Source organism: Spermophilus citellus (assembly GCF_964194105.1).
Source record: "Spermophilus citellus genome assembly, chromosome: 17".
Taxonomy (NCBI): domain Eukaryota; kingdom Metazoa; phylum Chordata; class Mammalia; order Rodentia; family Sciuridae; genus Spermophilus; species Spermophilus citellus.
The window spans coordinates 64,050,347-64,072,776 of NC_138199.1; the positions used below are offsets into that span (position 1 = coordinate 64,050,347).

Consider the following 22,430-nt stretch of genomic DNA (forward strand, 5'->3'; position numbering starts at 1 on the left):
AAGGGACTAAAAACAATCCAAATGAACACAAAACAACCAAATTAGGAGAGTATTTATTATACAAATGTGAAAACCTATACATTCTTAGCTGATGACATATACTTGATTAAAAAGTCTTTTAATTTGGATATATGCATCATTTCCTTCATTGTGGTATCTCTATTTCTCAGATGTATTAATCCATTCTCCAAAGTAGTTTCAGTAATCAAAACTGTGAAGAGGATACTCATTTCATCATACCTAAGAAAAGAGAAGTTCAACAAAACACATGAACTCAAATACACAAACCCACAGTGCCAGCTTCAACCACAGCCCTGCCACTTCCAACTCAAGGTCAGGGCCTGAGAGCTGAAGCAGACAAACCCAACTTTTTTTGTTTCCGAATCATATTCAAAGCAAAATTCCTAGAGTTTGTAATGGACTGTAATTGAGGAAGTCTTGAGAAACTAAAACCAGAAACATAAACATTGGCACCTCAACACATCATTTGGTGTGATATGGATGAACCTCATAACCCCTACAGCCTTTGGAACTTGGCTGTAATTTAAGAACAATGATTTTAAAGTCTAGTATAATAAACAATGTTATAGTAAAGATCAGGTGTACAGCAAATTATACCAACTACACGCATTCTTTATAACTTATAGCTTTGCTAATAGAGTTTGTAGTTCAGCAATCACTGAATATATCTACACTGGCCTTTCTGCTCAGCAAGCCACACTATCTCATTAAATGCTTACTTCCTTTGTAGGATTCCACCAAAAACTATTTTATCTATTTAGTTATTTGTTATCTGTTTTAGATTCTAGCTTCACAAAACCAAGACCAGGGAACTTTGTCTTGTTCAGTATCAAAATGCATAAGGCACAGTAGGTATTTAATAATAAATACATGGATAAAAATATGTGGGGACAAAAGCCGCATAAATAATAACAATACTTGTTATATCCGCATGACTCAAAGGTAAGGTTCTAGAACCTATGAGGACTGGAAAGTTCAATCTCTTCATTTGATATATGATAAAACCATTAGTTGCTGTTTCTAAAAATGGAAAGCTATTTTTTGCAGACATTATCCAGAAGGTAAATTTTAAGGAGTTCAGAATACAAACTTTCAGATCACTTTATCCAAAAGACATATATTCAACACAAACAGTAAAAAATAAATAAGTAAATAAAAATACACCCAAAAGAAAGAAGAATGAAACATTTTTATTAATAAAATAGCAGAACTAGCAAGACTAGATAAAGGGAGATCAATTAGGAGATGAATCCAATACTACACAAAAGATACTGGTGACCTTTGTTGGGAAAAGTATAAACGGCAGCCGTACCCCAGAGAAAAAACCCCAACATGGCGTCTAAGGACTTCTTCCTACCTTCTTCTCTGCAGTGGCTCGAAAGTCCCCGCCCTTGTGAACTCTCCCGCCGGCGCCAATTTCAAATCTCGCTGGCGGGGAACCTCAGCCCCAATGAGAACTAATTCCTGGGCGCGGGAGCTGGTATCTGGAAGAACTTGCCAATAGACGGGCGGCCTGCCATTTATCTAAGCCCTACCATCTCCCTTTAGTTCTATATAAGCACACAGCTTGTTGCAATAAAATTGGAATTCTCCCGGCGAAGTGTCTTTGCGTGGGGAATTCTTTCAACCTTAACTTGGATGACCTTAACTATAAAGACAGAGATGTGAATTTGACATCTATTTAGGAGGCAGGCTGACATCTTTGGTGCACCTGGGTTTTGACCGCAACCTGTCACATGAGGTCAGGTGTGGAAATTTCCACTTGTGAAACGTCAGCACTCAAAAAGTTTCAGGTTTCAGAACATTTCAGATTCTGAATTTTCAGGTTAAGGGTTATCAACCAGTAACCAGTTTCAGTCTTGAGCAATCTGGTGAGCAGAGGTGCCAATCCCTGAGAAGACTAGTTCTCTCTGCTTGGATAGAATTCTCTTCCACTTAATCTCAGAATGAGCCTAGGAAAGGCGTCATGTTCCTTGAGTTCTGATTCAACAAATGTACCTTATGTATGTAATTTCATCCCTAATGGATAAACTGAGGTACACATACTTCATGACATGAAGCTTTAGAACTGTACACAGCATGCGCTCAAATGTACCTTCTGTTCCCTGCTATAGCAATTAACCCATTTTGTCCCCTCATCCCAGAGGTGAAACTTGAATTGAGTAACAGATATACCACCACATACGGCAACTTTTAAATAACTATTATTTTTTAGAGGTCTACATAGTCTTTGAGAAAAGTAATAGATGAATGAATATAGTGTTTAAAAAATATAATTTCCAGGAGCTGAAGTTGTAGCTCAGTGGTAGAGTGCTTGTCTCATATGTGTAAGGCAATAGGTTTGATCCTCAGCATCACATAAAAATAAATCCATGAAATAAAGGTATTGTGGCCAACTTTAAAAAATTATTTAAAAATATATAATTTACATATACATTTGTGAAAATATATATAAAAGATATGTAAATTCTAGATTATGATATCCAACCAATTTAGTACACCTGTGTCAATTTTGTTGAAATATTTGCAGAATTGAGAATGTGGGACTTAATAGGTTTATTAAAGGGCACATGGCTCTATAAAAGGGACAATAAGGAATAATTTTAAATTACATATACATTTCGAGTTTTATTTCAATTGTCATTAACTAAAGACACATGTAATAACTGAAAAAAACACATTTCTTATGCAAGGAAAATAACTCTCTCTTACTTTGAATAAAGCTGTTCCAATGAAGATGGCAAGGTTTCCAAGTATCCAGGCCACACTGAAATTCCACTTTCTAGTAATTCATTATATAGCCCTTGACAAACCTGAAGAAAAATATAAAGACCTCAAATAGAAAGAAATAAAAAACAGTGTCCTATTTTTGTGAAACCACAAATCACCTTCTTCAGTCTTAAGTCCAGGTGAAGTGGTACACACCTGTAATCCAGCTACTTGGACAAGCTGAGGACAATCTAGACAATTCAGCAAGACACTGACTCAAAATAAAATGAAATAATGAGGCATTAATATCCCATATTAATTTTTAAAAAAATTTTATAGATATATTTAGAGTTGATTTGAGGATGTGAGAAGCGTTCATCTTACCTCTAGAGAACTTTACACCTTTGGATAAGCCTTGTGGGGTGTGGGTGGGGGGAGATAAAAGGTCTGGAGTCAGATTTATCCTGGTCCATTCTAATCCCACTTTTGCCACTATGTGAGTTATTTTCTTTTTGCCTTTCCGGATCGATTCTCTGTCCTTTCTTGTGTCCTTTCTGTGTCCAGGCAAGGTTGACCTCTTTGGACTATATTACTCTAGCTCTCTCTGACCCTCTGGCTTCTGTTGGGTCCACATATTAATGTTTATAATTTACATATTGTGTACTTTATAAAGTGCATACTTCCTCTGAAAATGATAATTTGCATAATAAATGCAAATCTTCTGAGATTTTTTTTATATCAAATGATTTTTAATCACCATTATCATTCAAAACAAACCCAATTAAACTAAAACTGGTTCTGTCAGATAAAAAACAGGTTCAAAGAGCAATGTTAACTCTCAACTCATGTGAGAGGTGAAAATTGAGCCCTAGGATTATGCTACCATTATCAAAGAGAGAGAAGAGCCAGGAGGATAAAATGTGAGAAAAACTTGTAGCATGGAATTCCAGAAGCCAATCACAGAAATGTCCCAAGAGAATGGACTAGTTTTCATGGAATGCTGGAGACAAAGTCTGACTGCAAATAGAGAAGTAATGACTATTAAATGACACAGTGGACCTTACTTCTTCTCAATGAGCAGGAGAGCAAAGCAAAACAAAGGAAAATTTATAATGGCCAGCACTGGCTTTGTCCCCTGGGCACTTCAGACACAGGGGCTTTGGCCATACCCCACTTCCCCTCCCTGTGACTATCAAAAATGCCTCCAGATATGACCAAACGGGGTCCCTGAGAGCAGTTTCTCAAACCCTAGGAACTTGCAAGCTGCAAGGGCGTGCAGCACAAGCCACAGTCCTCTTTGCTGGCTCACTACTGCCACTTTACAGACCTCACCAGAGAGGCCGGGTGGGTCTCAGTCCTGGACAGAAATGATGACAGCTAAAAGAGGAATCTCCCCCCAAAAATGAAAACCAAGCCACTGGTTTTTCTCAATAATATTTAATCATTAGACCAAGACAGGTAAGAAAAACCAAAATCACTGATCTAGAATCTCTGCTTATATCAACAAGCATTAAGATAAAATGGAAAGAAATAATCCATTAGACATCTGTATACATATTTTAATTGCTAAAATTGTGGGTTGTTTTTTTTTTTTTTTTTTTTGGTGATGCTGGCGATTGAATCCAGGGCATTGCAGACAAGCTCTCAACCACTGAGCTACATCACAAGCCCTAAAACTATATAAAATCATTAAAATATGAAACTAAGTGGGCATGACTTCAACAGCAAAATCCACTGAATTGTATTCAGCTTCCTTTATACCATAGTTCAACTCTGTAATTATCCACAGTATTTACCCACAGTTCAATATTTAATTAAAACATTTCAAAAGTAAGCAAATAAAAATAAAATTTCAAGTGGCAAGCTACCAAATTTACTTGCAGTAAGAGTCATAATTAAAATCACAGCTTGCGGGTGAACTCACTTGTCTTAGCTCCACTGTAGGGCCTCTTCCCACATCCAAGGCCACCTTTACAGGGACTAAGCAAGGGTGGAGCTTCAGGACCTAAGGCAATTAAAAGTCACAAGCAAAGGGAGGAAAAGGGCACAATTAACATAAAAAAAGGAAAAAGTTCCCTAAGTTTAGTTTCCCAAGTCCATCTCTGAAATATCAAAAGCACCTTTCTATGAAGGATTTTCTTCCTTGCAAAGGAGTTCTCGGTGAGCTGGAGAGAATCATAGAGGTAGGCTAGCACGCCTCGGTCCAGATCCCCACTTACAGACAGGACACAAGGTACCACATTTTTCCGTCCATCTCGGCCCTTCACAGAAAAGACTAAAGTTGTCACATTAACAGAACTCTTTATTAAAATTATATATTTCAGAATTATATGATCAGAATACAAACTTAGGAATTCAATTCCCAAAGCATCCCGTCTGGACCAGGCCTATGCTAGGCACTGGGCACAAAGATGATGGGGACACATTCTGCACAGGGAGTTCAGATTTCACCAGTGGATCCCAGGCAGCAGCCACTCACAGTCAGCTGTGAATCTACAACACAACAGTGCTGGGCTCTGCACCCAGAATGGATGGACTAAGCTGGAGTGGAGCAAGTGCCACCTTTTCTCAGTGCTTCCTAGGTGAATGGTAGCTAGAAAGGGAACACTCTAATAAACATCTCTTAAGAACTTGACTTTTGGGTTAAAGCTGTAATTATGAATATAAAATATAATAAATACATTATATACATCAAGTATTGATAAACTTATTTCTCTTTTAAATTGAAGAATCATCTCAAATATGAAAAAAATAGCAAAATCAGTTTTTTTAAAAACATTATTCCTTTAATAGGAAATGGCTGACTTCATAGCTAAATAAAGAAAATATAAAATGAACTTCATATTTTTATGACAATTTGTTATAAAAAGGTGAGAAAGTGCTAATAGAGAGGATGATGGAACATGTCAAAAGGACATTGGAAGGCTGGGGATGTGGCTCAGTGATAGAGAGCTTGCTTCCCATGCATAAGGCCCTGGATTCAATCCCCAGCACAGGGGCGAAAAGTAAAGGACACCGGATATGTCTAGGACAATTTGGGAATGAAAATCAATACTGACAGTAATAGATTGGACCCTATCATAAAAACAGAAATCTGTGAATCCATACCAATACAAGAAAACGAATAAATGGGGAAAGAAGAACAGCTCTCCCCTATAGTATATTGCTGACCAATAAATGTAGAAGGAATAATGAAATTGGTATTAAAAAAAATTTGACGATCCTCACAGTGATAGCTTATTTGGGCAAAAATGATGGATGGATGCAGCAAAATTTAGGGACAAAAAACTATCTGCCACCAAGGACTTATTAACACATTAACAAATACAAAATGTTTATTAGCATTAGAGAACTCTAGCAGATACCATCTGAACCAAGAGGTTAAAGTCAGCATTCTCAGTGATGTACTGATGCCATGTGCCTCCCAATGGGGTGCGTTGGAAGAGGTGGCACTGCTTCTGACATAAACCAGACAAATCCACTCCAAGGTCATTCTACAAAGCAACTAGCCTGCACACCTCAAAAGTGCCAAGGTCATGAAAGATCAAGAAAGATAAAAGAAACTGTTCATCTGAAGCAGACTATAGAACACACGTGATCCAGATTAGATCCTGGATCTATAAAGGTCCTCACCAGGCCTACCAGTTGAATCTGAAGGGTTCTGTGGAATGGATAGTAACAATGGATTGCTGCTAATTTCCTGACTTTGATGGCTGCACTGTGGTTATATAGGGGTCACCTGAAAAATACACACTGAAATATTAAAGGGTGATGGGACACCAGGTCTGCAATCATTCTCAAATGGTTCAGAAATGATCAGAGAATCTGGGTAAAAAGCACACAGGAGCTCAAGGAAAAAACGTACGTGTAATTTAGACACATTTCCAGGATACTTGCGTAGGAGTTCTTGATCCCCTAGATTCCACAGAGTTTCTATTGGCTCCTTTCCCCAGGGAAAATTGTAGTAAAGTTTGTTTCCTTTACGTCCCTCTTCATCCTGACAATCACTGCTGCTGAAATTAGATGGACTCATGGCAAACTGGAAAAGAAAGTTTGTCTCATTAACTTTTTACCACTAATCCCCTAATTAGTCCTAAGAATTAAAGTTGCCTAAGACTCTATCCAGCAACTGACTGAAACCAGTCAAGTCCCAAGTAAAACTTCTGAAATTTAATTAAGTATGCGTGAGTATACTGCTAAACATACTCGTTTTTAGTCTGAAAGAACAGGTGAGAAAAACTATTGATGCTACTTTTTGTAGCCAATGAATAAGAGGGAATTTAAACATGAACTAAACTGGATAAAGAAAAAAGTGTGGTCACCATTCTTATCCTTCTGTAAAGTGCTTGGTTATTTATGATTTTTCCGTTTAGTTTAGGTTTGGGGTTTTTAAAAGTTGGGAAAAGGTAAGACTACAGCAATACAAAACCCTTCAACTTTTCATTATATAAAAAAACTTGATTTTAAATTATAAAAACCATTTTGACTAACATGGAGCATTCACAGAGATAGGAAGCAAATGCTGACACTGTGAAAGAGGAAAGGGTCGAACTTTCCCCAGAAAAGAATGGCAGGTGAGGGGTTTGAATTCTACCTTGTATGGTTCTCTCAGTCCTGGGGATTGAACCCAGGGCATCAAGCATGCTAGGAAAGTGCTTTGCCACTGAGCTACCCCCCACTCCCGACAAGCTCTTTTTGAGTCAGTGCCTGCTAAGGTGCCCCGTCTGAACTTGAAACGCTTCTGCCTCAGTCTTCTGAGTAACTGGGACTACTAGAGTGCACCACCACGCCTGGCTTGAATTCTACTTTCTTATCAACAACAGTATCTGAGCTCAAAAAGTGTCTTTACCAAAGAAAGTCTATAATCTGAACAATGAAAGTCATTACAAAAAATTTTTATTTTTATTTGTTGATTTATTATAGCTATCTCTTACAAATATAATGTAACTACATCAAATCTAAGTTCATTTGTCACACAGAAAAGCATTACTTTTGACACATTAAGATGATTTACTTGTTAACTATAAAGTTATAATTGTAGTACCTTTCTCCACCACAGGAGTCGATGACGCAACCAGAAATCAAGCCACTGGCTTGAAGTCCTTGCAGAAGTAAACCATACTAGTGAAGCTTCAGTCCTCTCACCAATTCTTTAGACATCAAAAATATCAGAGTTAGCTCATCAGAAAATTTTATAATTTATCCAAAAGTGGAAATATCTGGTTCTTGACTATTTTTAAATACAAGGCTAGGTTATTTGCCATATTTTGTACCTTTTAACACCACTAGGAATCTGCTTTATTTCAGAAACAGGATGAAAACAAACTCCAATCTGAGCGAGGCCATAAGGTAGCCTCTTGTTTACCAGATCCAGGCAATTAGCATACTGCTCCAAGGCACCTGTCAAAAAACACACCAGTCATGTATAAATTCTACTCCAGAAACCTTTTTTTTTTTTTTTTTTTGTGGTGCTGGTGATTGAACCCAGGGCCTTGTGCATGCAAGACAAGCACTCTACCAATTGAGCTATATCCCCATTCCTCAAATCATTTTTATCTGTAGACAAACTAATAGTGTAATGTTAACACAGCAGTGTAAGTAGCATGGAGCTAATGAAGAGAAATCTTAAATTACCACTTAATTTTTGGTAGTTTCCCCCAAACTGTTAGTTTGAAGATTTTCAAATCTGTAAGAAAATTGAAAGAATAGTAGACACTTGTATATAATGAACACCTGCATACCCTTCACCTAAAATCATCAATAATCAACATTTTCCCTAGTTTTCTTTTTCTTATTCTCACCCAAACACTTCAACATGCAACTCCTATAAAACAAAAACTACTCTCGGCTTACCTTTATTACACCTAAAAATTAACCACAGTATCATTCAGCACATGGTTGATATTTTTTTAAATATTTATTTTAGTTGTAGTTGGACACAATACTTTTATATTATTTATTTATATGTGGTGCCAAGGATCGAACCCAGGGCCTCCCATGCGCTAGGCGAGCGCTCTACCGCTGAGCCACAACCTCAGCCCACATGGTTCATATTTTATTCTGTCACCCAAATTATCATTTTTTGCTCTTTTCTTTCTAATTAAGGTCCATGTACTGCATTTTAGGTTTCTTAATCTTTCCACTGAGAAGACTTCCCAACTCAACTTTGCTTTCAATGACATTTTTGTCATTTGCTTTCTAATCCAGACTGTCATTCATTATCTCACATTTGTAATTTGTCTACTGTTTTCTTTTCTTTTTTTTTTTACACATCTTTATTTTTATTTGGCTCTGAGGTTCAAACCCAGCACCTCACATGTGCTAGGCAAGCCCTTTACCACTGAGTCCCAGTCCCTATCTACTGTTTTCTTAAGACTGAATTTGAGTTAATTATTTTTAGCAGGAAAGCACACATTATTCTAATACTTACACAACCAAATTTGATTATTTAGTTAAGGTAGTAAGTATCTACTCCCCAATAATATCCTGCTTTCCAATAATATCCCACCTGATATTTTAAAACAATTGCTTTTTCTACCCCTTCTTCTCTACCCTTGGCTTCATTACTTTTTTTTTTTTTTTAATTAACACTATGGACTGTAAGATTTATTTTACGTAGTGCGTTATGATCCATCGTGATCAATGTTTTTTAAATGCTCAATTTGTGCAAAATCAAGCTAGCTTCTGTGTCCCTTTGCTTTCTAGTCCCATTAAGTGTTCCAAACTCACCTAGTACTTTCCCTGTCCAAGACCTGGAATCAGCCACTTCTCCAAGCATTGGTTCATTTTAGAAATTAAGATCTTGGAGCTAAGTGTGCTCATTGCTATGGAATATCATTGCTTCTATGCTCTTTCAATAAAGACAGTTGAGAAATATGTAGTTTTACATGAGTTCATGCTGATATTCACAGTTCACAATTAACATTACAGTTTATCCTTGCCTTCCTTTTTATTTTTGCCTTTTCTCTTACAGTGAAAATCTTGGTACCAATAACATTTACCTATTTGTTTTATCTTCTAATATACGTTAAATAATTTCAGAGTTAGAATTATAACATTTCTACTTAGAATTGTAAAAAAAGTTCTTTGTGCACTCAGAATACATCTCAGTAAATTACAGCACTGTACGTTACCTAATTTGGGGAAACTAAGTTGTAATGAGAGATACTGGTCAAAATTTTGTTAAAATCTGTGTCAAGACAGGACATTACCAAGGCAGAAAGGAATGTGAGGGTCCAAGATCTGGAAAGTAGGGAAGAACAGAGAGGTGAACTCAATATTTAGTGAAGCTCTTCAAATTCCCCAAGTAGCAGAGCATCCTGCTGAATGCTGTTACTGGGAAATACAAAACTTGTTGTTGGTGACTCACCAAAAAAGAGCAGGCCTGGTAAATACCCAATTTTTACTGGGGACACCAATAGGACTACACACTAGAGGTGAAGATCTGAAGCCACATCCCTCATCAGCTGAGTCCCTGATTGTGTTAAGAAGATATGCATCACAAGGTTTGGGAGACTGAGGCAGGAATATCACAAGTTCAAAGCCAGTCTCAGCAACTTAATGAGGCCCTCAGCAACTTGTCTCAAAATAAAAAGGGTTGGGGATGTGGTTCAATGGTTAAGTCCCCCTGGGTTTAATCTCTGGTATGAGAAAAAAAGAAAGAAAAAAAGAAGCTATGCACCCCACTCCCTCTCTGCATTTGCCAGAGCAAAAGTATATCCTCCCAGGAAGAAACCACCACCTGTAACTTCAATTTATCTCTACAACTTTTTATGTATGAATTACCTAGAATATCAGAGTCCAAATGACTAAAAGCTCAGAGAGAAACAGATACTAAAAATAGATACATTAGAGTTATTAGACATGAACATTAAAACATGGTTAATATGTTGAAAAAATTGATGACAAGATGGGGAAAAGGTCTAACATAATTAGTCACATATAGGCATAAAAATAGGGCAGGTCAGTATTTGGAGACAGAATGGCTAAGAAACTTTTAAAACTTATAAGTAGAGGGTATCACAACAGTTCAGATATGGGATGGAAGGGCACAAAGGCACTTGGAACAGAAAAAAAAGGCAAACTGGGAAACTTTAAGCTAAAAACACTAAACAACTAAGGAACTGGCAGTTAAATCAAGTAAGTTTCCTAACTAAATAGATGCTCAAATGAATGGATGTCTCATTTTTCTAATTCTGAACCTGGAAAGACCATGCTTCCATTTGACAGACAGGAAAGATGATGATCTGTTTCCTGGTCATGGTAAATGAGCAGATAGTGATTCAACATCCCAAAGTAAAGCCATCATGAAATAAAGTGTTATGAATAGAAACCATCATACTGATGACCAATTTTTAAAAATATTTATTTTCTAGTTTTAGGTTGACACAATATCTTTATTTCATATTTATGTGGTGCTGAGGATCGAACCCAGTGCCTCATGCATATTAGTTGAGCACTCTACCACTGAGTGTGACAACCTCAGCATCTGACCAGTTTGTTTTTATTTGCTTTATTTCATTAAAAAAACCTTTTTACAATATGGGCATAACTATGGATGTTTACGATATTTTAAGTTACTCTATAGTACTAAGATGGCAAAGACAAAATTTCACAAAAATAAGACCCTATGGCAGCAAGTATGTCCTGTAAAGAACCTGAGGTCCTTTTTTCTTTCAGAATTTTGGCATTATGTTGTGTTTGACTTTAAAGGCCAACGATGCCCCACAAATTACTGTGTATTCACTCAACAATTACTTATATAGCTTGATTAGTCTTAAGAGTTGGCAAACTCAAACATTACCTAAAGGGTCAAACCAGTCTGCAGATCAGTTTTCAGTAAGATTAATTTGGGGAGAAAGGATGAATTTTTTTCTTTTGCTCAAGCGGGAAAAGAAAAACCTTTTGATTAGTCAATTAGGTAACTGTGGAAATATTTGTAAACATTTTTGTTAACAATGAGCAAATGGTTCAAACACTTGATTGAACTCGGCTCTTAATTCTAGGCTATTCAATTGAGCTGTAGAAGTCTATGGGGTTGCTCGGTGAAACTGAGAGCATTACTAGCTTCTTCCATTCAAATTCTTTAAGAAACAGTAATAATTCCATGGACCAATTTGCTCCACGGACCACTTCAATGAGGAGAGACCCAGATGACTTCCTTTGCATGGGGAAAAAAAAGGACCAGATGCAATCCCCAAACTTAGTGAGTTTGCCTTTCTACCCCAAACCTGTTTTTGAAGCATGAAATCGTGAAGAACCGTACCGTGAAGAAGATTCTCCCGGAGTTTCCCAGAAGTTTTTAATAAGTTCTCAAGAAATGCTGCTAGCTGTTCCTTACTCAGTTCTTTGTCTTGCAAGATTTCTCGTAGAGTTTCTGCCGAAACTAACCTGAAGGCGCCGTCTCCCGGAAGTGAAGGGCCTGGTTCGTGGTGGACGGCGTCCACCGCGAAGACCTGCTCCCTGAACACCACCACCGAGGACCACCATTCTGCGGCCAAGTTCTTCCGCAGCTCTATGCCCAAAGGTCCAAAACCCGGGTGGCACCCGCTCAGAAGAGAATCTCGGCTAAGCTGCTGCTTAGTTCCGCTAAGAAAATGCCTTCTCTGACAAACCTCCACCAGCGCCTCACTCTCGGCAGACTCGGTGGCTTCCGTGTCCTCGCAGCCCCGGGCGAGCTCCGCGTGGGCGTTCGGGTGCCCTCCGAGGGAGCCACTCCTTTCCGCCAAACGCTCGGCTTGTCCCCCTTCTATTCGACCCCCAAACCCAGACAACAGACACCTGCAAACTTTTCGGCAGGCCCTGATGGCTACATTAGAGCGCATCTCCTTCAAGAGTTAAAGAGCACGATACCCCATCACTGTGAAGAGCCCAACAAACTGCCACAAACTGTAGGGGACGACGCCGCAGGCGATGGAAACGAGCATGCGCTGGAAGGACCCGCCTCCGGAAGTGAATCACTGCATTGACAGCCACTTCCGGCTTGCCCCGTCCGGTGTTGCTCACGGGATCTTTACCGTCTACCTACTGTAGTGTAGTAGCGCCCGCCCCCCGCCCCGGCTCCCCAGCGGGCAATTGCTGGTCATTGGTCCTTTTTCACCCGTATCTCACCTACTTTTCACCAGCGTCCTGCAGTCACTTGAGTCAACTTTAACTTCCATACTTTGAAATCCAGAAATACGACCAAAATTTGTGTTCTCCAAATCACCATTTAAATAAACTACTTAATCTTAGGTGTATACAAAAATAAAATTTGGCTTCCATTTTTAAAAAGGTTTTAGCCAGACTCAGTGGTGCCCGCCTGTACTCCCAGAGGCTCGCGAGTTCAAAGCCAGCCTCAGCAAAAGCGAGGCGCTAAGCAACGTAGTGAGACCCATGATGTAAGGTCAGTACCGGTGATCAAAAGAAGACAGATTAAAAGCCACAGCTCAGTGGTCGAATGCTCCCGAGTTCAATCCCCAGTACTCCCTCTCCCCCCAAATTAAAAAAAAAATTTTTTTTTTAACCATTTATGATGGTTTAGACCCAGATTTTCTGGGCAAATGCTGCCGGTAGAAAGCTCCTGGAGTTGTCTTGAATTGAGCTCCAGCCATTTTTTTTTTTTAAATACTTTTTAGTCAATGGACTTGGGTGCCAAGATAAGAACCTAGTGCCTCACACATGCTAGACAAGCGCTCTACCACTGAGCTATGACCCCCATCCCTCCAGCTGTGTTTTAAAAAAGCCCTCCCCTGATACAGAACCCCTAAGGTACAAGCAGCCTTTTTCAAAAGGGGATGTTTGCCTGGGTTTAGACTCCCAAGATCAGACCCCTCAACCACCTATCTAGCAGACATGTGATGACTTTACAATCACTTTTTGAACAGGAAGAGACTAATTGCTTAGTGGGAAAGTACAGCCAGAGATAAAAAGTCGCTGATTCCAAACTTCATTTCCTAATAGCTTCCCTTAGGTGGTTCTGGAAAGTTTTTAAGATTAATAGGCCCAGTAAAGAGTAACAAGCTACATTTCACTAGGTTCCAAGGAAGGGGCTGTTTACAAAGGGTAGTCATTTAGCTATATTTGGTTGTTGCTGGGTGGCCCAAAATTATAACGCCAGCAACTCAAAAGGCAGGATGTTTTTGAGGCCAGTCCTTGTCTCCAAAGGGATGAGGACGTTGGATCATGGAAAAGTTGGACAGGCTCAAGAAATAATTCCTTACAAAGTGGGTGTTAACAGATGGGGGAGAGAGAAGGTAAACAATTATAGTAATAAATGTTCTTCTACACTAATTCACTAAGGAAGAGGCTTCTTCGCAAATAAATAAAGGAAGAGAATGGGGAGGAAAAAAAATCACATTTATTAGACAACCACAGGCTGGACACAACACACATGCTAAAAAGTGGACTGTGTTAAAATTTCAAAGGTAAATGTTTTTTTCCACAGTCCCACAATCACTTCCATATGTTTACAAATTAAAAAGGCTCATGTTAAAGACATTAAACAATAAATATGTAATAAGTGCTCCAACCTATCCCAAAAGCTTTTTTTAAGTTAAAAATCACAAGACTAACCCATGCCATTGAAAACTATTCAGGCAGGGTTCTAGAGGCTGAATTCAGTTTTCAATGTTTATTAGTCCTAGAAATACCACTCCCTATCCCAGCCCCCACCCTAAGCATGTTCTCATTTTACATTTCAGAGGTAAGGCATTACCATCAAAGCCTCAACTTTATCCTCAGAATTTAAATGAAGACTCTACTTTAGACTTTCCACATCCTGAGGTAAACATATACCAGACCCTATAGGGAAGTAGTCATTGGTAAAATTAGAAAGGTGGGTGAACCAAAGTTAACTCTAATACTATCCCCTGGATTTTTTTTTTCTTTTAAAGCAATAATCTCTAGAATCTAACATGAAGACCTGACCCTTATAATTCACTGTGCTTTTGGTTATGTTGCCTCAGATTAAACATTTTGATGAGGTTTCCCCCGTTAAGAGTATGAACAGACCTTACAGTTTGAAGACCTCTAGAGTCATGAGGACATTCATGACTCTCAGTATGACCAAGATACCTGAAGTCTTTAAAGACTAGAATCTACAAGTAATCTGCACTAAGGACATTATGCATATTCAATCAGTAAAGACTCAGTTCTCAGACTTAAATGTTTGTTGTTCACAATACAGTCAAGAGCATGAATGTTTTTTTTTTCGTGGTACTGGGGATTGAACCCAGGGCCTTTTGCATGTGAGGAAAGCACTCTATGTAACCCAGCTGCTGATATAATCTTTTTGAAAAAGCAAGTTATTTGAAGCTCTTTATAGATTTTGCAAAAGAATAGTCATATATGTTTGTTCCAATTCCATACAGGTGATTCTATTATCTTACTACTGTTTTTTCATCCTAACAAATAAGGAACACAGGCTATTAAAAATGGCTCCCTGATGTTGGAAGCTGACAAAGCTTTTATACAATTTAAGTCTAAAAAATCATAAATTTACCTAAATCAATCCCATTTTAAAAGGGCCTCTTGATTCCCATTTCCCAATGGAAAAAGCAGTCACTTTAGTTTTTTTTTTTTTAAAAAGCAAAACCAAAAACCCATACCATCTAAGCCAAGTTTTACATGACAATGTGTAAAATAAAGTACGATTTCCACTTAATTCAGTCTTCAAATATCTTTTATTGGAAGGCCATGCATCGCCTTCATTTATTGTATTTCAAATCACTGTACAGTTACTTTTGTGAAAACACTGCCTGCATTTTCTAGTACAAAAAAAACCTAAAAATTGTTTCAGGAATGTAGAGAAATATCCAACTTAAATAGCGAAAAAGTGCACCATAATTACTGCTGCACTGCAGTCATTTCTGCATTTCCCATGTTTCTTAAATAACTATTGTCTGATAACACACAATATAAAGAGCAATTATGAAAAACAGACATTTACATATACTTCTAAAGTCTTATTGAGAATATCCTGTTGGCATTGGATAGCCAATCATAGGTGCAGCTGCAGTAGCAGGATATGCATATGCCTGTTGGTTCATACCATTGTGCATATTTGGAACATTACTTCCATATTGCTGAGTGCTATCATAACCATTCTGGTAAGTCCCTGTTGGATTACCAGTCCTAAAACTGGTCTGTATACCAGCAGACACAAAATTACTTCCAAAGCTCCCATTGGTATAATTTGCAGCACTGTAAACACCATTCTGAGTTTTTGCCCCAAAATCTCTCTTAAGCAGACTAGAGTAACCTCTGTCATAATTTTCCCTGTCTCTAAAGGTATTAAATCCACCCCTTTTGCCCGCAGAGTATCTGTCCCGACGGTCATCCTTCATGCCTCCTCTACCCCTGGAACGACCTGTTAAGAAAATAATTGCAAACTGATCAATTAGGTCTATGGCACAAATTATTGCTAACACAGAAAGAATTGGGTAGCTCTATTCATGCTAGGTTTGAAGTGGGTTTTACAATTTCACAACAGAAATTTCAAAATTTTACTCACCCTCCGGGTTCCATTTAAGTGGATTTGTAGATAGCAATGTGATCCCAAAACTACCCATATTTCTTATTGAAGGTTTAGCCTTACCTGAACCTCTGTCTTCGACCAACTGAAGCAACTTGGGATTAATTGCTTGATTAGCTTCACGAAGCACAGAGATAAGGTCGCTCACTTGCTTTATGTTATTAGGTGTAAAGAAAGTGTATGCTGTGCCTGTTTTGGTACTGCGAGCAGTTCTTCCAATTCGATGAATATAATCCTCTGAGGAGTTAGGGTAGTCATAATTGATGACAAATTTCACATCTTCCACATCTGTAAGGTGTTGCAGTGTGGCAAAATAGCAATGTACGGAGTTTTGCACACCACAACAGCCAGACCAAAAATAAAAAGTTAGACAATTGTATTCCCAAGAAGGTACGGGCTGCAAAAAATACAGTTAAAATGGTTATCCATTCCCTGTAGGAATACCATTGAGGTTGAAAAAAAAAGCACATAAAAAAAAAAAAAAAAAAAAGCACATGTCATCTGTACAGGTCATTGCCCACCCAGTGATAGCACCTGTCGAAAGGAATATGTATTCTCCCTAGCACATTCCCAAATCGGCAAGTCCCCTTACAGATCATCAAGTGACATCTGAATGCTTCTGCGCAGTAGGGCCACTTATAGTTTCACAGCAACCTCTTCATGTGCTCATTTTGAGGACCTTTGAACAAAAACGTACAAGGTCCTTTGCATTACACACTCATCAGAAGTTCAAAATTCGGGCCACACTGCTTGTCTTGCCAAGACCTTACAACCGCAGCTGCAAGAAAAACATACCTGTCCCCCAAAAGTTGTTTTTATGCACTGTGTCTCGTCTAGGCAAGCACTTCCAAGAAGCCAGGATTCACTTGAGAATGTGTCTCTCTCTGGCAGGTCTCGACATGACGACTACTGTGTAGGCGAGGGAGGAACTTTCAAAGCACTGCTTTCTTTTCCCACTGACTAAGTGTGAGAAGTTGCTCCTGCTCTAGGTCTCATGTGCCAGTACTCACCAATTTGTAAAAGGCTTAGTACCTTTTAAAGCTGCTCTCTCCATTTCAAACTTGAACAAAAATTTCATTGAACATTGAAGTTTGGAAATATTTCTTCGACATTTCAGCAAACTCACTGAAACTCAAAGACCCACAGATCACAGTAAACATTTGGAAACAATGCTGTACCATGGCAATCATGCAAAGCATGGGACAGAAGAAATACCACGGCAGTGAACTGTGAGGATAACTTCCATTTTTTTCCCCCGGAGAGAACAGTTTATGGGGCAGAGATGGTATGTTCTGCCCTTTGAAGATTACTGGCACACTTTCAGCTTTTCACCTCTCTAATCGACTGGAAGCAGCCAGCCGATCACTAGTCCTCCATCCCCCTCGAGTCCTCCGATTGTCATGCCTAGGCCTTGCCACAAAGACTGCACCTTTATGTGAAAAAAACTTGGAAAAAATGCAGAGGTTAAAGAAAGCAATAAACTTTCTTTAAAAAAACTACATGGAGATCTTCTGGGAAACCAAGCCATGAATGCGAGTTTGTACTAACCTAGCCCTCTGGAGGCCACATCTGTAGCAATCAGAATAGGAGCTTTTCCGTGTTTGAATTCTACAAAGGAAGGCATATATATATATATATAAAACCATTAATCTGAGCAAAAAAATCCAAATTAATAAGAAAATTTCTATATTTTAAATACTTACCATTTAGAACCCAGTCACGTTCCTGTTGACTCTTGTCACCATGGATACCCATGGCAGGCCACCTAGATTAAAAAGCTACATTAGCAGACTAACATTTAAAACCTGAGGCAGATTCTAGCATTTCTGGTAGCAGACCTCTTTCATTTCACCAGAAATAAAATAATTTTTCTTATCATGATATGATCCCCATAAATGAAAGCCAAGATTGATCACTTGCATTTTCCTAAAATTATTTCAACTGAGGAAGCCCACTTACCCATCTCTCCTCATTTTTCTAGTAAGCTCATCACATCTTCTTTTGGTTTCAACAAAAACAATGGTTTTATTCTCCTTCTCACTCATGATCTCTTCCATCAGGCGAATAAGTCTGGAGATAAAGGAAAAATTATGCATTTAAAAAAGCAGATCAATGGTGATAGGTACACATTTACGTTCTGAAATAAAAAAGGAAACATCTACTATAAACCACTTATTCTGCCCTTGGTCCTTAAAGTAATCCATGGGATGCATTAGTTTCCTTTTCCTACAGGAATATTATAAATTTGATTAGCCAATTATCTTAAAGGATACAAGAAATTTTTAAGGATTGGCAGAATACTTTTAAACAAATACATTCATATTATCAAGTTAAAGTCACTTTTTACAAAAACCATTTTTTTTTTTTTTAGTTATAGGTGGACACAGTATCTTTTTCTTGGATTCCTTCACTGCGTAAGATTTTTATAAGAATCAAAAATAAAATACTAACTTTTCATCCTTTTCTACGTCATGACATACATCCACAATCTGAAGAATGTTATGATTTGCACTTAGTTCTAGTGCACCAATGTTTATATGAATATAGTCTTTCAGGAAATCTTCAGCAAGTTGCCTTACTTCTTTAGGCCAAGTCGCACTCCACATTAGGGTTTGCCTATCAGGCTGAAAAATGGGGGAGAGGAGATGAAATTGTAAAGATGATGAAATTGGAAAAAATGCAGAATTGAGTCTGAAAGGCAACATATACAAGGGTGCTTACTCTTATCTGATCCACAATCTTCCTTATTTGGGGTTCAAAGCCCATATCAAGCATCCTATCTGCTTCATCAAGGACAAGGTAGGTTGTTCTTCTCAGATTGGTTTTCCCACATTCTAAAAAGTCAATCAGTCTTCCAGGTGTTGCAATACAGATTTCCACACCTTCAATTAAATGGATAAATATAACTAATACCTAGAACTTATGTCACTGCTAAGGGTGAGGAAAACCTTTTAAATTGCATACCTCTCTCCAAATCACGGATCTGTGGTCCCTTGGGAGCACCACCATAGATGCAAGTAGACTTCAATCGACAAGCTCTGCAGTATTCAGCAGCTACTTGCTGCACCTGCTGGGCCAGTTCCCGAGTTGGTGCCAGCACCAAGCACTAAGGAAAAGAAACAACTTTTTAAGCAGACTTGGATACTAGGTCTGTGAAGTTTTTTCTCTGGATGGGAGAGGAGTACTAGGAATTGAACCAGGTGGATACTTGCTTTAAAATGCTAAATTTGTACTGGCAGATTATTTATGCTTTATAATACTTAAGGTAGCTCAAGCTAAATTAGACGAAAATACTAACATCTCTACATATAAAAGCACAACAAATTAGAAAATCGTTTGCTACACAGCCTACCCATCTCCACAATATCCTTCTGGCCAAATATTTAAAAAATATACTCACAATAGGCCCATCACCTCTCTCTAGGAATGGCTGATGATTGATGTGGACGATGGCAGGCAACAAATACTATTGGAAAAGAAGGACCATGAAAGAACACATTAGAATGCTATTTTTCCTTTCCCTCCATCTTCCTTGGTATTTACCATCCAGTTAACCCAAAAGTTACAATGTAACTAAACTCTAACTTACAGACAATGTCTTTCCAGATCCAGTCTGTGCTACTCCAACCATATCTAATCCACTTAGAGCAACTGGCCATCCCTGAGCTTGAATTGCAGTCGGTTCCGTGAAGTTTTGCCTTGCAATCACGTCCATGACGTTTGCTGTCATCAATAAAATAATTTCAGTAAAAAAATTTTAATACTAAGAAAAAGGATGGAACATGAAAGGGGATGGAAACTGAGAACTAGCACTTACCAGGGAAGTTTGCTTCATAGAAATTCAGTACTGGCTTTGGACAGTTGTGACCTCTAACTGTAATTTCCTTGCTTCTTCTGTATGTCTCTACTTCTTGCTACAAAACAAATTAGGGCAGGTTAGTTAGACTCTAACTAAACCATCACCAACAAAAAAACCTTATAACGGACCAAAGTGAACTTTAACTACATTCACCATACAAAAACCCTATAGAGCATTAAACCACCTGTCCTATTACACCCCACCTATTTTATGTGGAAAATTCAAAGCCACCTGTTTGACTTGGGGAGGAGGTATGACTTTTGCAAAGAATTAACTCTCCCAAAACTGGAGCTATTTTCAAGATACCTATCAAATTCTGACTTACTAGAAACCATAAGAAATTACTCACTGCTGTGCGTCTAGCCAAATCAGGGTGTTCCTGGTAAAAATTCTTCTCAAATTTGGGCAACTCATCAAGGTTCCACTTCTTTTTAACTAGTTTCTCCCCAGGATTTCCAAACTTCTTTCCAGATAGGGGCCCTGCCCTACTCCCTCCAAATCGAGGTGCACCAAACCTGAAATTAGGGAAAAAAGTTATTTACATTTCCAAAATCCACAGGTTCGAATACACATTCACTTATTATCCCTTAACATTGGCTAATGTATCCTTATGCAGATATACAACCTGAGTCCTTCCTTAAGGATAGGCCCATCACTTCTCCTTAGAAACAGTCATTCTCTTGACAGCCACAATTGGCGTCGCATGTCTCACTTCCCCTGGTCCTAGTACACACTACTGGGGCCAAACAACCTGGGATTCATAGGTGGGAAATCGGCTGCCCCAAAGGCAGAAGTCCAGATTACAAGCGTAAACAACAGCTTGCATCTACTATTAGCGAGTTTAAGAATTACGTAGGAGAAAGACAAGAAGGAAGCAGCTTAACAACGAAGTTATTTTTACGGCTGTTTTCAAGCAAAGCAGCTTTGGTGTTGTCAGATAACGGGACAGCCCTAGTAGTGAAAGCAGCCAAACGAGGAGGGTGTTCTCGGGGACAATCAAGCAGGCGAACTGAAGTGGGGGAACCCCGCGGAAGAGCTCCCGACCAAGGTAGCAAAATTATATAACGCGAGGAAAAAGAGAAGGAGGAGCCGGCGACTACCGGGGGAGGAGTCCCGGCCCGGGCGGAGCCGGCCGGGCGGCGTTCCCGCTGGGGCGGCGCTTCCCCCTTTGTCTCGCATTTCTCTCTGCGCCACATTTTCTCGACGCTGCCATTTTGAGCTCCTCCGCCGGGCGGGGTAACAAAGGCGCCGCCGCCATGTCCAAGGCCGGCATTTTGTGTTCGCGGCTCGGACACGAGGCCGATTCCCCCGCGCCCGACACCCTCCGGCGCACCGATGGCCTCGCAAGCGGCCCCCCAACGCCCACACATTACCCGGCGCCCCCAAAACCCCTCCCGAAAGGCTGCACCTATCGGCGGCGCCGTGGCCTCGAAGCGTCGCGCTTTCCTCCCCACGGAGAACGAATGTCCAGATTCCCCCCCCAGTTGCTAAATCCGAGGCCCCGAGGGCTCCCTGCCCACCCCCCAGCAAAAAGCCATCTTGAAGACAATTAACTGGCAAATCTCTTCTAACGGCTTTTACCTGAATATCAAAATGGCGCAAACCTTCTATTGAGGCCCTAGATGGGCCGAAAAGGCCGAGTCCCCCGCGCGCCGCCCCCCTCACCCGCCTTCCCATCCCCCACCCCCGGCCTGACAGGTTAGTTCCCACACTCACCCTCGATCCCGGCCGCGGTCTCGGTCGCTCGAATAACCCGACATGGCGTCAATGGTTGCGGTTGGCGGGGAACGAAATGAAGAGAATCGGGAGCGACGAGTCGCTGTTAGTGGCCTCGGCTACGACGAAGCCTTGAGGGGGCGGCAGCGGCGGAGGAACCGCGATGACAACTGGAGCTAAACGACCAGAGACCGGTGGAAATGAATGAGGTGCCGGCCGAGTCCCGGCAGCCGGTTTTATAGTCTGGACCGCCTCCTCCACCGCAAAGAATGCTGGGAGCCGCTCTATGACCTAATCACCCCGCCCCCCGCGCAAAGGCCGCAACGCCCGCTGGCGTTCCGGGATCCGCCATGTTCTCACCCCTCCCCCCGCGGTCGCTCCCTCACAGTTGCCCGGTTTTCGCCCCTTTCACGTCTGTGCCCATCTATCATTGGGTTGCCTCATCTTGCAGTCTCTTAACTTCACCTTTTCCTTGCCTTTCCACACGTCAAGCGAGCTACTCTGTCCTTTTCAGGCCTAGCCAGGCTATAAAAAGGCCAGCACAATCCAACCCACTCGCCCCACTTGGTGATGTTTACGTCTCCGCAAGAGCCCCCACGCCCATAACCAAAT

At 39.9% G+C, this 22,430-nt stretch overlaps 3 protein-coding genes across 4 annotated transcripts in view; 1 reads left to right on the forward strand and 2 right to left on the reverse strand.

The window, feature by feature from the left end:
- The window catches only part of MILR1 (mast cell immunoglobulin like receptor 1), a 234,616-nt gene that overhangs the window by 35,165 nt on the left and 177,021 nt on the right, over positions 1–22,430 (forward strand). The window lies entirely within an intron of this gene.
- Positions 6–12,716, reverse strand: POLG2 (DNA polymerase gamma 2, accessory subunit). The gene is made up of 8 exons (XM_081271482.1): positions 11,996–12,716; positions 8,004–8,130; positions 7,775–7,880; positions 6,596–6,769; positions 4,851–4,991; positions 4,655–4,735; positions 2,734–2,834; positions 6–240 (listed from the first exon to the last, which is right to left on the reverse strand). Exons 1-8 carry the CDS (start codon positions 12,552–12,554, stop codon positions 75–77), a joined length of 1,455 nt encoding a protein of 484 aa, XP_081127608.1. The 5' UTR covers positions 12,555–12,716; the 3' UTR covers positions 6–74.
- DDX5 (DEAD-box helicase 5) lies at positions 15,374–22,065 on the reverse strand. The gene is made up of 13 exons (XM_081273018.1): positions 21,819–22,065; positions 20,452–20,617; positions 20,061–20,157; positions 19,833–19,966; positions 19,644–19,709; positions 19,208–19,349; positions 18,965–19,125; positions 18,695–18,867; positions 18,203–18,313; positions 17,947–18,008; positions 17,792–17,851; positions 16,307–16,531; positions 15,374–16,078 (listed from the first exon to the last, which is right to left on the reverse strand). The coding sequence occupies exons 1-13, from the start codon at positions 21,860–21,862 to the stop codon at positions 15,675–15,677; spliced, it is 1,845 nt and encodes a 614-aa protein (XP_081129144.1). The 5' UTR covers positions 21,863–22,065; the 3' UTR covers positions 15,374–15,674.